Source organism: Panthera tigris, chromosome F3 (assembly GCF_018350195.1).
Source record: "Panthera tigris isolate Pti1 chromosome F3, P.tigris_Pti1_mat1.1, whole genome shotgun sequence".
Classification (NCBI taxonomy): Eukaryota; Metazoa; Chordata; class Mammalia; order Carnivora; family Felidae; genus Panthera; species Panthera tigris.
This window is the reverse complement of record NC_056678.1, coordinates 29701107-29716842: the sequence shown is the minus strand read 5'-3', so window position 1 is coordinate 29716842 and position 15736 is coordinate 29701107. Positions and strand designations below refer to the sequence as shown.

Here is a 15736-nt window from a genome sequence, read left to right as displayed (position 1 = left end):
TGATGGCGTCGTAGGCAAAATTCTCAAGCTTTTAGTTTAAAGAAGTCTCTGGGAATCATAGCGAGTGGTGTCTACTTCAGTTTCAGGTGGTACAGTTACTCCTAGGAAAAAATTCAATAACATGAGTAGAAATGGGATGAAATGATACCTCTACGATTGCCATTATTATATTTTTATTTGTAGCCATAGCTTTCCAAGTAGAAATGAATGATTTAGTGCCTAAGGAATGATTCTTTCACACCCCAAAGGGCATCATCTGTGTCTTTGAACAAAGTAGCCAAGATAAGAACTATGAAGAATACCAGCTTATCAGATAAATCCATTCTAGGTTCAGCACATTAAGCATATATAATCTATATAAAAGCACTATCTCGTTATCCTTTGTAATAGGAAGGCAACAGTGAATGTGTGCACAGTAAACTCAATGTCCGTGCACCTGCTCCAGGAGCTCACTCACGTCTTGGATATAAAAAAATGTGTTCAGTATCTTTGCAAATGCATCTATTTAATCAAATATTAAGTTTTATTCAAATTCCAAAAGAAACAGCCAGCCAGTTGTTTTTCTTCATGATGTTCCTCGTCATTCACCCTCTTTGCATCTCAAGAAAAATAGCCTTGTTCAGGCCTCGGACATTTGCATACACCCAATTAAAGGACAAGAGGAGTATTAGAAGCCCTTAAGATGTGCAGGTGAAGAAACTGAGTCTGTTCTCTGTGACAGCCAGTGTTTCCTACTTGACTTTTAGGGAGAATGTTTAAAATACGTAAAGTTTAGAAAGGGAAATTGGTAATTTGAAACTAAAATCCAACTGGGAAACATGGATTAAAAATGAATTTCTAAAATGTGAAATAATCCATAGACCTTTTTAGAAGTCTTGTGGGGCCATAGTAATTCTATTAGCTGTATTAGCTATGGGGAAAACATTTATTTTCAGACTGAGAGACTCTAGGTTCCTACCCCCACCCAAATTATTAAGTCAAAAACATTTTTTTTAATTTCCGCAAATGACACACCTTCATGTGCTGATCCCCTTAATGGAGAAACAATTTGTTCTATCACTTTCATTAAATGAGACAGGTTAGATCTTTTCTCGCCATTCAAGGGAAAAATCTCTTAGAAACAACAAATCAGAGCATACAGAGAAAGCTAAAATTCTTTGGGTTTCAAAGCATTTTGGAAAATGTAAGTAAGGAGCCCCAATCCAATTTGGTTGGAACACTGCAGCCTGTAAAATCTCTAACCACAATTCGGGGTTCCATGGAGGGAGGGGGGGGCGGGGGGGGCGGGGGGAAGAATTCGCTTCCTCCAGCCTTCACAACATATTCTTGCACTTGCCTTTTTTTCGCTGCCTCTGTTCCTCCCCTGCCACTGCTGTTTAGGTAAGGTTATCCTGTGCTTGGTAAACAGACAACACTCAGATTCTCAGGTTGTTTGAACACCGCTTCAGGTTCAGCCACAGTACTCTCCTTCTCTGATCTTTTATATTCCTGAGCAGATGTCTTTCATTAATTTATGGATTTATCATCTTTTCTTCCCCCCCTTTTCCTTTTTCTCTTTCTTTCTTCTTCTTTTTTTTTTTTTTTTTTTTTTTACACCTGGCAGCTGTCTCAAGTTTCAGCAGTTATTGTCTATTTTGCATTACACATAGAATTGAATGTCATCTGTCTTCACAAAGCTATGGCTAAGAGAATTGAGGCAAAGCCACATGAGCTGCCGGGACAGATCTGGTTTGCGTTCCATCCCCCTCCCCCCACCCCCCTTACCTCCTTAATATTTATTTGTGCTCATTTTCTTTCCTGGCCTTGAATGGAGCTTAGCTCGTGTTCAGTACAGCTGTATGTTTACTGAATCTATTCCATCATGAGTCATTGTGCGTGTGTAAGTATCCTGGAAACAGCTAGTGCTTTCTTGGAAGAACAGTTGCTTTTCAGCACAAGCACTTAAAAGGGAAATTAACCAATTGGTCAGTTCAGATTTATTTTGAGGAGGAAAAAAAGGATTATCTAACTGTTGGCTTTTAAATGTTTCATTAGCTATTTTTAATAGTTTATTAGAAACATATATTTTATGGGAATTTTATCTTAATTACACGATGAGCAAGAGATACAGATTTATTCTGTGTTCCATTTCAACTGATCAATTCTAAGTATCACCGACAGGAAGCATTTCAAAGCAAAACGGGCTTGAGAAACCCAAATTAGAATAATTTTTTCATGAAATAAAAAGCCCCTAAGTCCTGATCAAAATAAGATGGAGAGTTTGTGTTGTTTTGTTTTTTTAAATAAAAAGAACGAATACCTCTGAGGATCATTTAAGTGTATTGGAAGTGTCAGCGAGTTTTTGGTACCTCTATCACTGAGGACCACGGCAAAACAGTCTGTTTTGTAGGACACCAAATTTTTAAAACTCTGTTACTTTTCCCGGCGAATAATTGCAGTGTGCAAGGTGGTTTTTTAATCTCACCGCCTTTAGAAAAGATTAGAACCCAGATCTGAGGCTGTTTGCTGAAGTTTGGGCTTGCCTAAAACTCTTATCATGAGGCAATAGGAGACAGCTTGCAACTATTATTTCACTTATCCATTTGGACAGATGGTCCTGAAGTGCGCTGGGTTCCTTTAGCCGTGTCTATCTGTCTAATGGAGGTGACTGGAGGGCCTTTCAGCTCTTTCCTTGGCACAAGAAGTATGTCAGTCATAAATTATCGTCTTTGTGATCATTAAGGATCTGAAACAAAAACACAAGTTCGGTTAAGCTGCTTTGGCGTACAGATATAAAATCAAAATTTCTTCCTTCAGTGTTTATTCCTGGCGAGGGGAGGGGGAAGCACAATATCTCACTTTTCTCTTTGCAAACCAAGGTGATCTTTTAAAAATTGCGTGATGTTAAAGGGGATGCTAATTGATCAAACCCTCTGCAGAATAGTTGGTTAAACGCCCTGTTATAAGTAGTCAAGAGCTTATCGGTATTAATTTGATTATGTTTCTCTACTCACCTCCTGGTTTCTCTGTCTTCCTAAGATTGGTCACGCTGTTCTTGATGGAGGCCATTTAGAAACCTTGACTTTTCCTAAATATGTGTCTTTGTTTGACCTTTTTTTCACAAGGTGTGGCATTTTTGTTGGGTAGTAAAACGTGTGTGTGTGCGTGCACGCGCGCGCACACACACATACACACACACACACACACACAAGTGCATGTTTTCTTTTCTTTTCTTATTTTTCCCAGACTCTCTTTTAAGAGAAAATCCTTAGAGAAGCTTCTAGGAAGGACCCTTAATTGACCTTGTGGGGGACCACATTGATTTTCTCCACGTGCATCTTCATTTCTGATAAATTATAAAGCCATTAATTTGCCGAGGAAATGGCAGGGCCAGGCTGCGGCACAGATGTGACCAGAGCCATCCCAGCTCCGAGTCTGCTGAGGAGTGCCAAGAATCTGGGGGAGAATCAGGAAGCCTGGATTGTTATGGTTAGCCTCACATTCTCTTGGGAACTGTTTTAGTTGCTGCTGTTTACAGATCTAAAAGGTAATGATGTTTCCAGATAAATAGGCCTTCTTATTTTGGGTAAGTGGCCATTTATTGATCTGCTAACCCGCATTTATTGATTTGTTAGCCCCAACCACTGTGCCACTCTCAAAGGAGTTAACTATAAATCCAGGAGAGGCAAATCGTATTTGGTTTTGGATCGTTGCTTGAACAAAAGCGACACCCCCTCCCTGCTCTCTCTGTGCCAAAACTACCCCTCCCAAGTTTTAGCTATTATTTAAAAGGAAACAATTAAAAGGGTATAATAGTAAGATAGGAAGAAAGTGAGTCAAAATGCCCCATTAGATTAGCACTAAAAGGTAAAACGTGAAGCTTGCCTCATAGTGTTCAAAATAATGCATTTTATATTTTCACGCACTTTAGGGTAATAATTTGCCGTCAACTGCAGAGTGTGGGGAGAAGAGCAAACAGAACTGCGATTGCGAAGAAGGAAAAAACTTGTCACGATAAGAGTTGTGGGATGCACGTTGGGTACATTTGTCTCCTTAGCAACAAGTGAACATATACGTAGCGTAAGGACCTCCAACAAGGGCAATGTTTTGCCATCCTCACCACGGAGTAGCCAAGATTCTGCAACTACGTTGTGCATCCTCACCATTACCTTTGGCATTTGCTAACACACAATGGTCATTTTGAGCAAGTGCAGCAAAGTAGTGAGGGATTTCGTGGCCAGTGCCTTGTACCTTTCAGAATTCCCACAGCTCTGTGATGGGCCTCCAGATTCTTCTTTTTTTTTTGGGGGGGGGGATGGGGGTGGTAGGTGCGTGTGTTTAAAGAAATGTTTTCCTTAACCAAATGCATCCTACATGCAGGAAGGATTGTCACCCAATCACTTGAAAAAAGCAAAGCTCATGTTCTTTTATACCCGTTATCCCAGCTCAAATATGCTGAAGACGTACTTCTCCGATGTAAAGGTAAGGACGTTTTTCATTAGTAATTTTTCCATTTCTGTGCATGTGGTAGTGACTTGAACTCTTGGAAGTTAATGGAGATGAGTGTGAAAACAATTCACGAATACACGTGTGTTAATAATTGATTTAATGCTCTTGCAATTTCGTCTAAAGCTGAACTGGGGCAAAGACGCCCTTACGACCAAAAGACTGGTATGAAGTCACATGGGTCTCCAGTGTGATCCGTGAAACTTAGCCTCTTGTCTTTATATGTCTTAGTAACTCCTCGGAAGAAATCGCAGCTAGTCCTGGATGGGTGTGCTTTAGAGAATGTTTTTTTTTTTTCTCCTCCCCTGAGCAACAGTAAACTGTTTCTGTTTTCGTTTCTGTTGGTTTCCCCATATTTGTGCTTATGAAAGCAAACTCTAGCACGTCTTTTCCCCCCTGTCGGAAGGAGCGTACATTGAAATTCTCTATGCAGTAGCTGCTTAAAAACAAAAGTGATGATTGTCTCTTATTTACAACTTAATTTGTTGTTGATGTGGAGTACACTGAGCATAAGGAGAATGAATAAAGTGACAGATTCAGGACACATTATTCAAATGAGGATATGAAAGCTGTCGGCCTACAGCTGCAGCCTCCCTCATTCTACAGAATATGGGGACCTCCTGGTTCTGTGTGCGTGTGTGCGCGCGCGCGTCTGTGTCTGTGTGTGGGTTTTAAGTAATTGTCTGCAACAACTTGATGTTGTGTTAATCATCTGCAACTTTTTAAAACATAGATTGGGTTTTGATGATGATAATGGCACGCATCGTATCATTATCTGAGGGACTTGATAAACATTACATTAGCTGAGATTAGTTTATTGGGGTTGGGCGCTTTCCCCGCCCTCTGCTGCCCACCCCCCATATGTACAAGTTCTTCTTTCTGCCGCTGAGAACTCAGGAGCTGCCAGAACACGCTTGTTGTTCCTCCGCTCCCTCCGCGTAGTGTGTTCTGTGCCCGATGCCCAGTTTGCTGCGTCGGCCCCCTTTGCAGGCCAACTCATTTTAGTTTCCTTCGCTGATGTTTTATTTGGCCTCCTAAGAAAAGTTCTGTTTTCCCTCCTGTTAGCTTTTGAATTGTGTATCAACTTCAGCCTTTTATCTTTCTCCTCCCCTGGCTGAGCTCCTTAAGTGGAAGGCATGTTTTCTCCCCACTCGGGGCCAGCAGACTGGGCTGGATGGGAAGGCACAGAAAGGCAGTCACTTGAATGGCTGGTTGAGGATCATTAAAGCGCAGAGAAGGCTGAGCGACACAGCAGGCCAGGGAAAGGGTCTGGACCTTGTGAGGGACCATCTGAAACAGAGACCATGGAGGGAATTTGTCAACTGGTTGAAGACCAGACAGCTTCCGGAGCCTAGTGGAACCCGGCAGACTTCTGTCACCGGGTCCTCTCAACACTAGTTCGAGGACAGGGGGACATGGAGGAGAGGGAGAAAGTGTGACTGCACACGTGTGTGTGTGTGTGTATGTGTGCGTGTGCGTGTAGGTGCCCATGTTACCTCCTCCACTCCTCTTGGTGCAATGATCTGCAGTGTTGTGATATAATAATGGCAATACCTTACGCTATTTAGATAGCGCTTTGTATCACAAGGAGGCCAGAGAGCTTTACAAACTGTACACATAGGGATCCCTTGCCTACCATTGAATTACAGCCACCTGGAGGGTGGAGCGCAGCCATTCTGAGCCAGCAACACTATCCAATAGTAGATGTAAATATTAGAAACTTCCTCACGCGCAAGCATGTGTGTATGGGGGGGGGGGGGAGAAGGGCAAGGATGGGGGAGATTATTAATCTGTAGTAGTTAATCTGTAATCTTTATAAATACTCTGCAGTGTAAACTGACATGAAATTGTTCCCATTCCTTTAGAATACAACTAGTAATTCAGCTTTGCAAATAATCACTGTGTAAACAACAATTAAATACTGGGGTGAATATTTTATTTAAAAAAGCACTAATATTCACATTATAGATTCTATCCATACTCCATCCATACTGGGAGAGAAGGCTGTTAAAGTATACTTGAGTCTAGTTAATTCCCAATTATCCACTCTAATGGAGGGGAAACAGTAGGGCATATAATGCATAGCAGAAAATCACCAAAGGTCACTTCTCTTTTATTTTTGGAATGAATTATACATTTTTAACTTTGCTAATTGTGTTTTTTCTTTGGCTAGTAATAAATGAATTTGTATTCCCCGGGCTTATGCTGATGATATTGGAAAGGCATGCATAGAAAGTGAAGGATACTCTAGGCATGGTGTTCCAGAAACTTTGTAGAAAACAATGGCAGAGCATTCTTGGATTTTTTAATATTAAGGAAAATCCAGAATTTGATTTGATGTCATATTATATTATTATGTTATGTTAGGTGTATGTGTATCTATATATACACACATACCTATTTCTAGATATAGACACATAAAGGTGGATTCTTATTTGCAAGACTGAAATAACCAGATGTTTCCTCTATATATGACAAAGTTTAGATGCAAGAAAACCACTACAGAATTAAGACACCCCCTAGAAATTAGAGGAAGCACCTTAGGAGTTATCGGAAGTGACACTCGGCATCACCCATCTTGAGAAAGACACGCTCATGTGTCTGTGGACCAAGCAGTACTTGTCACAATCACACAAGCCTACACTTGATTGTGGCTGCATTCATCTACTTGGATGAAAAGTCCTAATCCTAGCAAAATGTACCTTTCCAAACCATAAAAGTCACTGCATTTCAAATGGGGATCAGGAGTTACTTCCGCAAGTGAAAAAACAAAAACACAAAAACACAGAAGAAACAACACCAGTAGAAAATATTTTGTGTCATGAGTGAAGCTCAGCCTAGGTGCCATCAAAGACACAGTTGGAAGATCGTGCTAGACCAAGTGAATCCTCTGATCAGCTCCAGAAGGTGAGCCCAGCCAGAGTGATCCACCCTCCTTTGCATTTTGCCTTAGGAAGGGATACAGTGCTTCACTCTCCACTAGCGACTTCGTTTGGGCAGGCTAGGTGAATGCTCTTAAATTGCTTTGCAAAGAGAGAGGTGGAGGAAAACCTCCCACAGTTCAGACGCTGGCTTGGTGAGGGTCCTACAGGGCTGATACAGAGGAAGGATGAAGCCAAGGCTGACTTGGTCTCATTCCTCGAGTCAGAATCGAAACAGAGTTCCACGTTCTCACGGACTCCAACTTCGTTCCCTCATCATGACATTTAGCCGGACGAAAAGCCCAGCCTTTGGGAAGAGCAAAGGGGCAAATGGGAGAGACGTGCCAGAGAGCAATGGGCCCCACCATCTTCCTGTGCGCTCCCGAGTGCTGATTTTAATGTATCAACTAATAACTCTTAGACCACTAAGGACAACAGATTCGGTGCCATTTTAGCTTTGAAGAACAGACGCTCACAGCTTTTCACGCCGGCAGTGTTAAATGATGTATCTCATTCCCTCCACCCCTTGAGTCAACTGCTGCCTAGCCAGATTAAGGTGTCAGATTGATTTGTTTTATACATCTTTTGACCATGCTCATTGAATATTTAGGAAGTTTCTTCAGCCCATATTGAGGCTGAGATGTCCCGTGGGAAGCATTAATCAAAGTCACAGAGACTCACACACTGTGGAAACACAGCCTCTTTATTGTAGCGATTAGTTTTTGCAGTAACACATTAACACACGACAGAGGTCTCCTTTATAGAACAATTGATCCTTTTCTTGTAAGCCACTACGGAACGGGGGGGAAATTAACTCTTTAAAGTTTAACACTTTTTCTCCCCCAACGTGAGTATCTGGAAAAGAGGGGGCCTGCCTTCGCTTTTCGCCAGCGACTAAAACAGAGCGAATTTCAGTTCACTTCTAGTGGAGGGAAGCCCTGTTCTTCAAGCTGTTGTGATGGTCATTTCACTTGTCTTATGTCGGGGGAGTCTGTTGTTTTTGCCCATTCTTTCTCTCTGGTATTTCCATTCTCTAACAATAAGCTTTAAATCTCCCTTTATGTCCCATTCCTAAATAATGGCAAGTGCACTTACTTTTTTGTCCTCCCCCATTAGGTCATTCATGACCATTCTAGAAAAAAAACACCCTTCTATTTTTTTCCTCTACAGTACTCTTGTCCATAGGAGACAATGTCTTGTAACAATGCAGAAGCCTAATCTCCATGTCAAAGCAATTTTCATTCCCCAGTGCACAGCCTGCTATCATTTTGTAATGTTTTGTTTCTTATTCTAAAAGAATTAAAAAGGAACAGTAAGCCGTCACGGGGGCCTGTAGTCCTTATCTCAGTGTCTGGAAATTTGGACAGTGTATTTTACTGCTGAGATAAAATGGAAAGAACTCCAAGTTCAGCAAATCGTAATGGGTTTAAGTTCTATTGAAATCGGCAACCAGAAGATCAGATAAGGGGGGTCCTTCAGTTGTCTTTTTAATCGGGTTCCCCGCAAGGCTGAATAGAGACAGAGCAGACACACAGAGTGAAAATATAATTCTTGGATAGGTTAAGTACATGTTTGAACTCTTGCAAGCAGAAGCGATTTGCTGATGACTTAATCATTTTCTGGTCAATTATCTGTAAGGGCCCTTGCAACTCCATGGCAATTATGATGCAAGTTGGCCTTTTGGGAGAAACACCAGTCTCCCTGCTTCTGTTTCCTTGTTACGTCCATTCTCTGCCATAAATTTTCATTCATTTATTATCTTTGCTAGTATAGGAACAACTTTCTGTGTAGTAATTACAGCCCCAATACACACTTTCGCTGTCATCCTGTTGGAGTCTGGATGTTCTCATGGCCAGTGTTTGATAAGTGGTCTTTGTTGATTTTTGATGAATGTACATCTTTTTCTGGGGGCCCCGGGAAGGGAATGCCTGTAATGACAAAAGGCAGGGGGTTGTCTGTCAGCCCGCCTGATATAAAGCTATGGATTTATTGGTTTTGACTTGGCAAGTTGAGACGCATCTGTCCTTTACGTGAACAGAGGTTCGTCAATAAGAATGGTATCATTTGCAGTGAATCCAGGAAGACATCTTCATTTAAAAGGTCATCAGGGAACCTTGGTAAACAAAGTTTTAAAGCCTAATCATGTTATGGTAACTTGGCATTTTAAAAAAAATGCAATATAGTTTCTGCCTATGCCATCTGCGTACTGCGTCTTAACCACACCTTCCAAATGGCATAGACGCCAATGGAAAGGGGCGTGGGTCTTATCTGATGCTGGCCATGGGAAGTGTGCAAGCAGGCATGGCGGTCTGACCAGACAGGACCGGACGTGAGTGCCGTGTGCAAACATAAAGTGGAATCAGAGCTGGATGGCCATGGGGATCACCCATTTGCCAAAAAATAAGCAAATGCCAGCTTCCTCCCCTTTTGCACGAAAGCTGCTTTCCAGCATTGTATGGGGCTGTCATGTGATGACACAAATTCTCATTAAAAAAAGAAATCATGCTGGTGGTGAAGTCACGTGGCTCACCATCTCTGGTACAGGTTTCCCCCGCTATCCAAAAGTAGAGCGTTCCTATAGAAACTTTTCATAAGCCGAAATGGCATAAAGCAAAGAAGCAATTACCATTAATTTATATGGGGGAAATGTTGAGCATTCCCAGACCCAAAAAATAACCTCTCTTAGACTTTTCTGATACCCTAGGACACATCTCGATAACAGATGCACAAAATAAATCAAATAAAGCACAGATGCTCACAGACACAGTTCAAAGCTATGGCGGCTTGATGCTGAGATGCTGAGCCTCGTTCCTGGGGAAGGAGCTTGGTGGAGCCACTCTTGCTGCTGGGGGTGCGTGCTGCCTCCCTAATGGCTCGCTGCAAAACCAATGCTGAATGCTATTTTCCCTTCTCGCTTTCTTTCTGAGAAGCAAAAATCCTCTTTGGATTTCTTTCTGTTAATGAAACCAGGCACTAATGTAGGCCTTTTCGTAAAAGCAAAATGGCGGAACATGAACTTTTGAAAAGCAGGGGAGGCTGTACTGGAAAGTAACAACTCTTCCCAGGGTTTTGTGGTTTGAATGAATTTCCATAAGAAGTACACACATACAGTTTGTTCCACTGAAAGCTGAAGAACAATGTTTAAAACAAGATCTTCAGCTTACAGAAAATCAGGTTTAGAATGCGAGTTTTCCATTTGAAATGTGGAGGATTGGGGAGTGGTTTCCATTGTTGACGGGTTTTATGATATCTTATGAACGTATTACTGCTTTCACCCCTCTTGCCACCATTTTGGTGAAATCAAAAACACACCCATCCAAGCAGGAAGGAGAGGAGATCTTTAAAAATACTTCAGACTGCTTAAAGAATAAATGAAGAAAATGGTGATGTTCTTACCCTTTTCAACATTTAAATTTGACAGTTCAACAGATGCATTACCTCTCAGCTCATCAAGTGGTTTAGCAATTTCCGTGAGTTTTACTACATTCAGATGGAGAAGTACGCGCGTCAAGCCATCAACGATGGAGTCACCAGTACTGAAGAGCTGTCTATAACCAGAGACTGTGAGCTGTACAGGGCTCTGAACATGCACTACAATAAAGCAAATGACTTTGAGGTAGGAACTCATCTTTATCGTTTGGTCATTTCCCTTTTCTTTCTTTAAGAAATGTATTTTCTTTAGCAGTGTCCCCAAATCGGCGTCAGCCTCGTTATCTCCTAAGAGCATGCCCCACTGGGGTAAGAGGTAAAGCAGCAGTGAGGAGCCCCCTGTGTGGTTCCCATCCGGGTCCTGGGGAGCTGACCCACCTCTGCTTCCTTTCCCATTCCCCAGCTCGGCTGCTTGCATGAAGACCCATTGGCCACAGAAAGAGGGAACTGGAGAATTCAAAGAAAACTGCAGCAAGGAACCCACCCACACAGTGAATCCCTTTCCAGAGAAGAGGTCCCCACTCTGATAGGCGTTTTTTGCTATTTAGGTTTTGGCATGTCGCTTGGGCTGACATACGCTGTGTGCTAGGATAGCTGCAAAAGTTGTTTTCTAAAAAAAATCGGGAAAGGTTGATGGGGGAGTGATTCTGTGGTTTCTACTTTAATCAGCATGTATTGCCTTTATGGAAGAAATGGAACGAGAATTTACTAAGTCCGTATTATGAGAGCCATCAACATCTTTCGTTTTTGTTTTTGTTTCGTTTTTGTTCTTTTCGGGAGAGAACCTAGTGTGTTTATTTCGCGTGTGCGTAGCTTCGCAACCAAGCTGCCCGTCGCTCATGCCCTCTTGACACACACACGCACGCACACGCACGCACGCACACACATCTACGACATGCATATTCTAGATACACGCAAAGCAGTATAGACGAGTCCCAGAAAGCAATAGCTATGCAACAGTGAAAGATGTGTGGCTATGAGTAAGGCGTTTCTTTACTGGCTAATGTGGTGCCTCAGCAAACATTTTTCATTGCAACATGATGACTCTCTATGAGACAACACTAGCGAATCTCCCAGTCCTCACAAAGGCATTTTGCTGAGCCCTGCTGGCTCAGGCAACAATAGTTAGAGGTGGGAATGTGGCAAGGGTTCTGCAGGCTGAACCCCCGATGGTGAGTGTAGACAGGCCGTGGCCTGATAAAGTTGGTCCCTTTCTTGTTGTTATCTTGAGGACAAGAATCTTTTTTCCTCCCACATCTGCTCCTGCCGGAACCTTATGTTAATAGTCTTGCTTTCCTCACATAGATAGGCACCCAGAAACACCCAGAAGTTTGCAGCTTCAGGGGAAGAGAAGGGCATCTTGGTCTAGACTTGCCAACGAAAGGATCCGCCCCTTCCTGCCCCCCTGTCTGCCCATTCCCTTGGGGGGCCCTTCCCACACAGGTTTTAGCAACGCAGATCATTGATGGTGGCTTACCAGGCACCGAAGGTGGAAGCTTAGCCGTGGGGAGGTCACAGTTTTCCCTTGGAAGTTTGAACCATTATACTGGACGCCACCAATTTACCTTTGTCGTCCTGGACTACAATGTTCTTCTTGCCAAATGTGTTATGAGCAAGGTTTTTCTCGGGCTGAACACATGAAAAGTGGGGATCCTCCTTGTTTTGCTTCACCATTTTAAAGTCTCTGTATTTAAAGTGTGTTGAAAGAGAGCTCTGGTTGACTAACCTGATGGGACACCCTAGCAGAATTTCTTTTAAAGCTGAAGAGGAGGACTGTGGCTAAATAGTTTAAAGAAACCTTATTCAGAGTTCCGTTTCTTTTTCTGCCCCTTTCTGGTAAGTCTGTTGCTCTAAACTTGACCCAAGGAGAATTCGGCTATGCACTAGTGAACTCTTTACGGCTGATTACGGCAAATATTTGTTTGGCAGTGTGCGTCAGGCTTCATAAAAGAATTGCCCAAGGTTCGTGCGCTGAGTGCTGCATTTTTGCTGTGTAATATCCTCGAGAGGACAAATCCTTACAGGGCACATTAGGATTTTTAGGGTTTTTTGAACCTTACCTGGTTGGAATTTAATCCCCTGCTCACAGCACAAGGGCCAGAATGACACAAACGGGGCGGCTGGCATCAGGAGGTACCCAACGAGCTGCCCCATTTAGCATCATCTAAATCCTCCTTTAATATGATTAACATCTGATATTTCTCTCTTTGTGAATCAGATCCACTTCCAGCCCGGCCACCTCTCCTTTATCTGCAGTGTCTATTTTAAGACTGCTTCAGTGCAAGGAGTATGGGGCCCGGGGAGCAGTTCTGTCACTTCTCATGTGACTCCAGACAAGTTCTTGGTCTATTCTGGGTCTTTTCCTTCTTCAGTAAAAACTAGGATCTTTCCGGAAATGTGGTAAGAAGAAACGCAGGAGCATGGATTCTGCCCTGCCCCCTCCCCTCACACGTATGCCCATAGGCCTACCCACCACCACATACGATCACTAAATAGCTTTTAATTTAGCTTCCCAGCTTGGCGCGCTTACTAACTAGAGCTTCAGATAAGACAACCCCTTCTTTTCTGTGCACGGAGGTCAGGGCTTAAGCGAGATGCTTAAAAAGCCACTGGTCTTATCAGTGCAGCTTTACCACTGTGGGCCGTGGCCACGAGCCACAAGCAGACCCAGCACCCCATGCTGAATATCTCAACCCATACTGTGTGCACTGCTTGACTTTTGTATTTAAGTTTCTCCTCTTAAGATCAACCAGAGTGAATTTGTACTCTAAGAGGAGCAAGAAGAAGATGGCCAAGTAGAGAACTGGATGCCTTGTTTCTTTTCTAATTTTCTTTCTTTCTTTCTTTCTTTCTTTCTTTCTTTCTTTCTTTCTTTTTTTTTTTTTGAGAGAGAGAGAGAGAGGGAGGGAGGGAGCATGAGCGGGGAGAGGCAGAGAGAGGGAGAAAGAGAGAGAATTCCAAGCAGGCTCCATCCTGATGTGGGGCTCGAACTCAGGAACCCCAAGACCATGACCTGAGCTGAAATCAAGAGTCAGATGCTCAATCACCGAGCTACCCAGGCACCCCCATTTTCTAATTTTTAAACGGAGATGAAGCATGATAGAGGGACTTTGAAGTTTTGTCTACATTTAAAGGAATATTTTTACCCAACCGAGTATTAGCCGGTCAAGTACTAAAACAGCTTATTGATTGCATTTTTAGATCTCTCAATCAGAGGTTTGTTAACAATAACAAAATAGCTAATGTTTATTGATGACGTCCTGAGCATCCTTCCAAATGTCTTACCAATATTAACTGATTTAACGTGAGCGGGAATAATGATAGAGATATTAATAGGAGAAAAAGTTTAGTGTGCCTAACGCTCTATACTGTTTATAAAGTAATTCTAAACTAGTGGGAACCGGTAGAGGCAGGGAGAGAGCAGGGTGAGGGAGAAGGAGGCTGATGCCTTCCCTCCTTCGCTGGGACTTTCTCCTTTCTTCTTTCTCTTCTGCTGCTTGTCTTTTTTCAGCTCTCTGCTCCGGCTGTGTCATAAGCTGGCTGGTGCCACCCCTGTGACTGCTAGGCACCCTCCCCCTCCCGCCCCTGCTGCTCCTGGCTCTCAAGGCCAGAGTGGTTGCTGACCCCTGGCCTACAGGAAAATGAAGCAGATGGGGAAGGTTTATCACTCGCAAGGAGGGAGGAGTGGCTTGAATCTCTCTCCTCCTCTAGACCCTGCGTTTCCTGGCCTTTATGAGTCAGGGCCTTCTAAGTGACAGGAGAGCTTGCTCTGCCTTTTGTATCAGTTTACACAATGGCCAAGATTCTTGGCACAGCGCTCAGGCTCAGTGTGGTGAGAGCTTGAGAAGACCCAGGGGAAGCAGGAGAAGGCACTGCAGGGGGAGGGGCACCAACGCCGCGGTCGGTCGGCTTGCACCGAAGGAAGGAAAGAAAGTTGGCCACCTCACACGGGGCGGGGCACCTCGCTGCTGAAGGTGAGTTTGCGAAGGTGTGCAGGAGAGGGGGGTTTAATTACAGGCTGCTTGTTTCACTCCTACTTCTCACGTTTAATGAGATTGGCAACAATAAATTTGTCTTTCCAGGTGTTATGGGATGTATTTCCATGCTCCATTCACACTTTGCTTTGAAGAGGTTCCAACATTTTTTTTTTTTTTATGGGGAGGGATAGGAGGGTTGGGATTCCTTCCCAGTTTTTAAATCGTGCTGATACTTCTGACTTGAGGGGCATACGAGTTGGATTTTATCACTCTTTTGTTGCCCTCCCCACCGTGGCAGAAAGGAAGGTAGTGATGGCTGTCAGTCTCCAAGGCTGCACTGAGCGCTGTCTGTCCTTCTCCAGTACCAGAGGGGTAGCTCTTCCCCCTCAGCGGGCAGCCAGCATCCTTCACGGGCCTCCTGGTGGTAGCCACTGGTCTGTGGGCAGGGTGCACGTGCCTGCGACACTGACTGGCCTCCATTGCCTTCACTGAAGACCCAGGTTTGGGGATGGAAGGCCTAGAAATAAACAGAACGGGGAGCCTGATTCGCTGATTAGCGGGCTTGTACGTACCGTATCCCAAGACGCTGATGTCCCATCCCAAGACACTGATGTCTATGTCGATGCTCCATCATAGACCCTGTGCTTCGACTTCTTTCTGGGTGTCCCATGACAGGCAAGAAGGGTGCTTCCGCAGACCCAACTTGTGGGTTGCCTCGCCTTCCGCTTTGAAAGAGAAAATTAAGAAGCCGCACCCCTCGCCTCCACCCCTACCCCCAGGCACACACACTCGGAAATACACGTGCTGAATACACCGTCCCCACCCTGCCTGCCCGGTGCCCAACCCTCCCACTGCCCGCACCGCGTACATTGAGGAAGATTTAATGTGTTTGGAAATCTCTCGTTCACGTCGTCATCTCTTTAA

General features: G+C 43.7%; 1 protein-coding gene across 3 annotated transcripts in view; it reads left to right on the top strand.

Moving 5' to 3' along the window:
- Window positions 1–15736, top strand: part of PROX1 (prospero homeobox 1) — a 49939-nt gene that overhangs the window by 12633 nt on the left and 21570 nt on the right. For all 3 annotated transcript variants that reach the window (XM_007096178.3, XM_015543840.2, XM_042976037.1), the window contains 2 exons: window positions 4354–4461; window positions 10828–11022. In XM_007096178.3, coding sequence (XP_007096240.1) covers window positions 4354–4461; window positions 10828–11022 — 303 coding nt within the window. The remainder of the gene's footprint in view (window positions 1–4353; window positions 4462–10827; window positions 11023–15736) is intronic.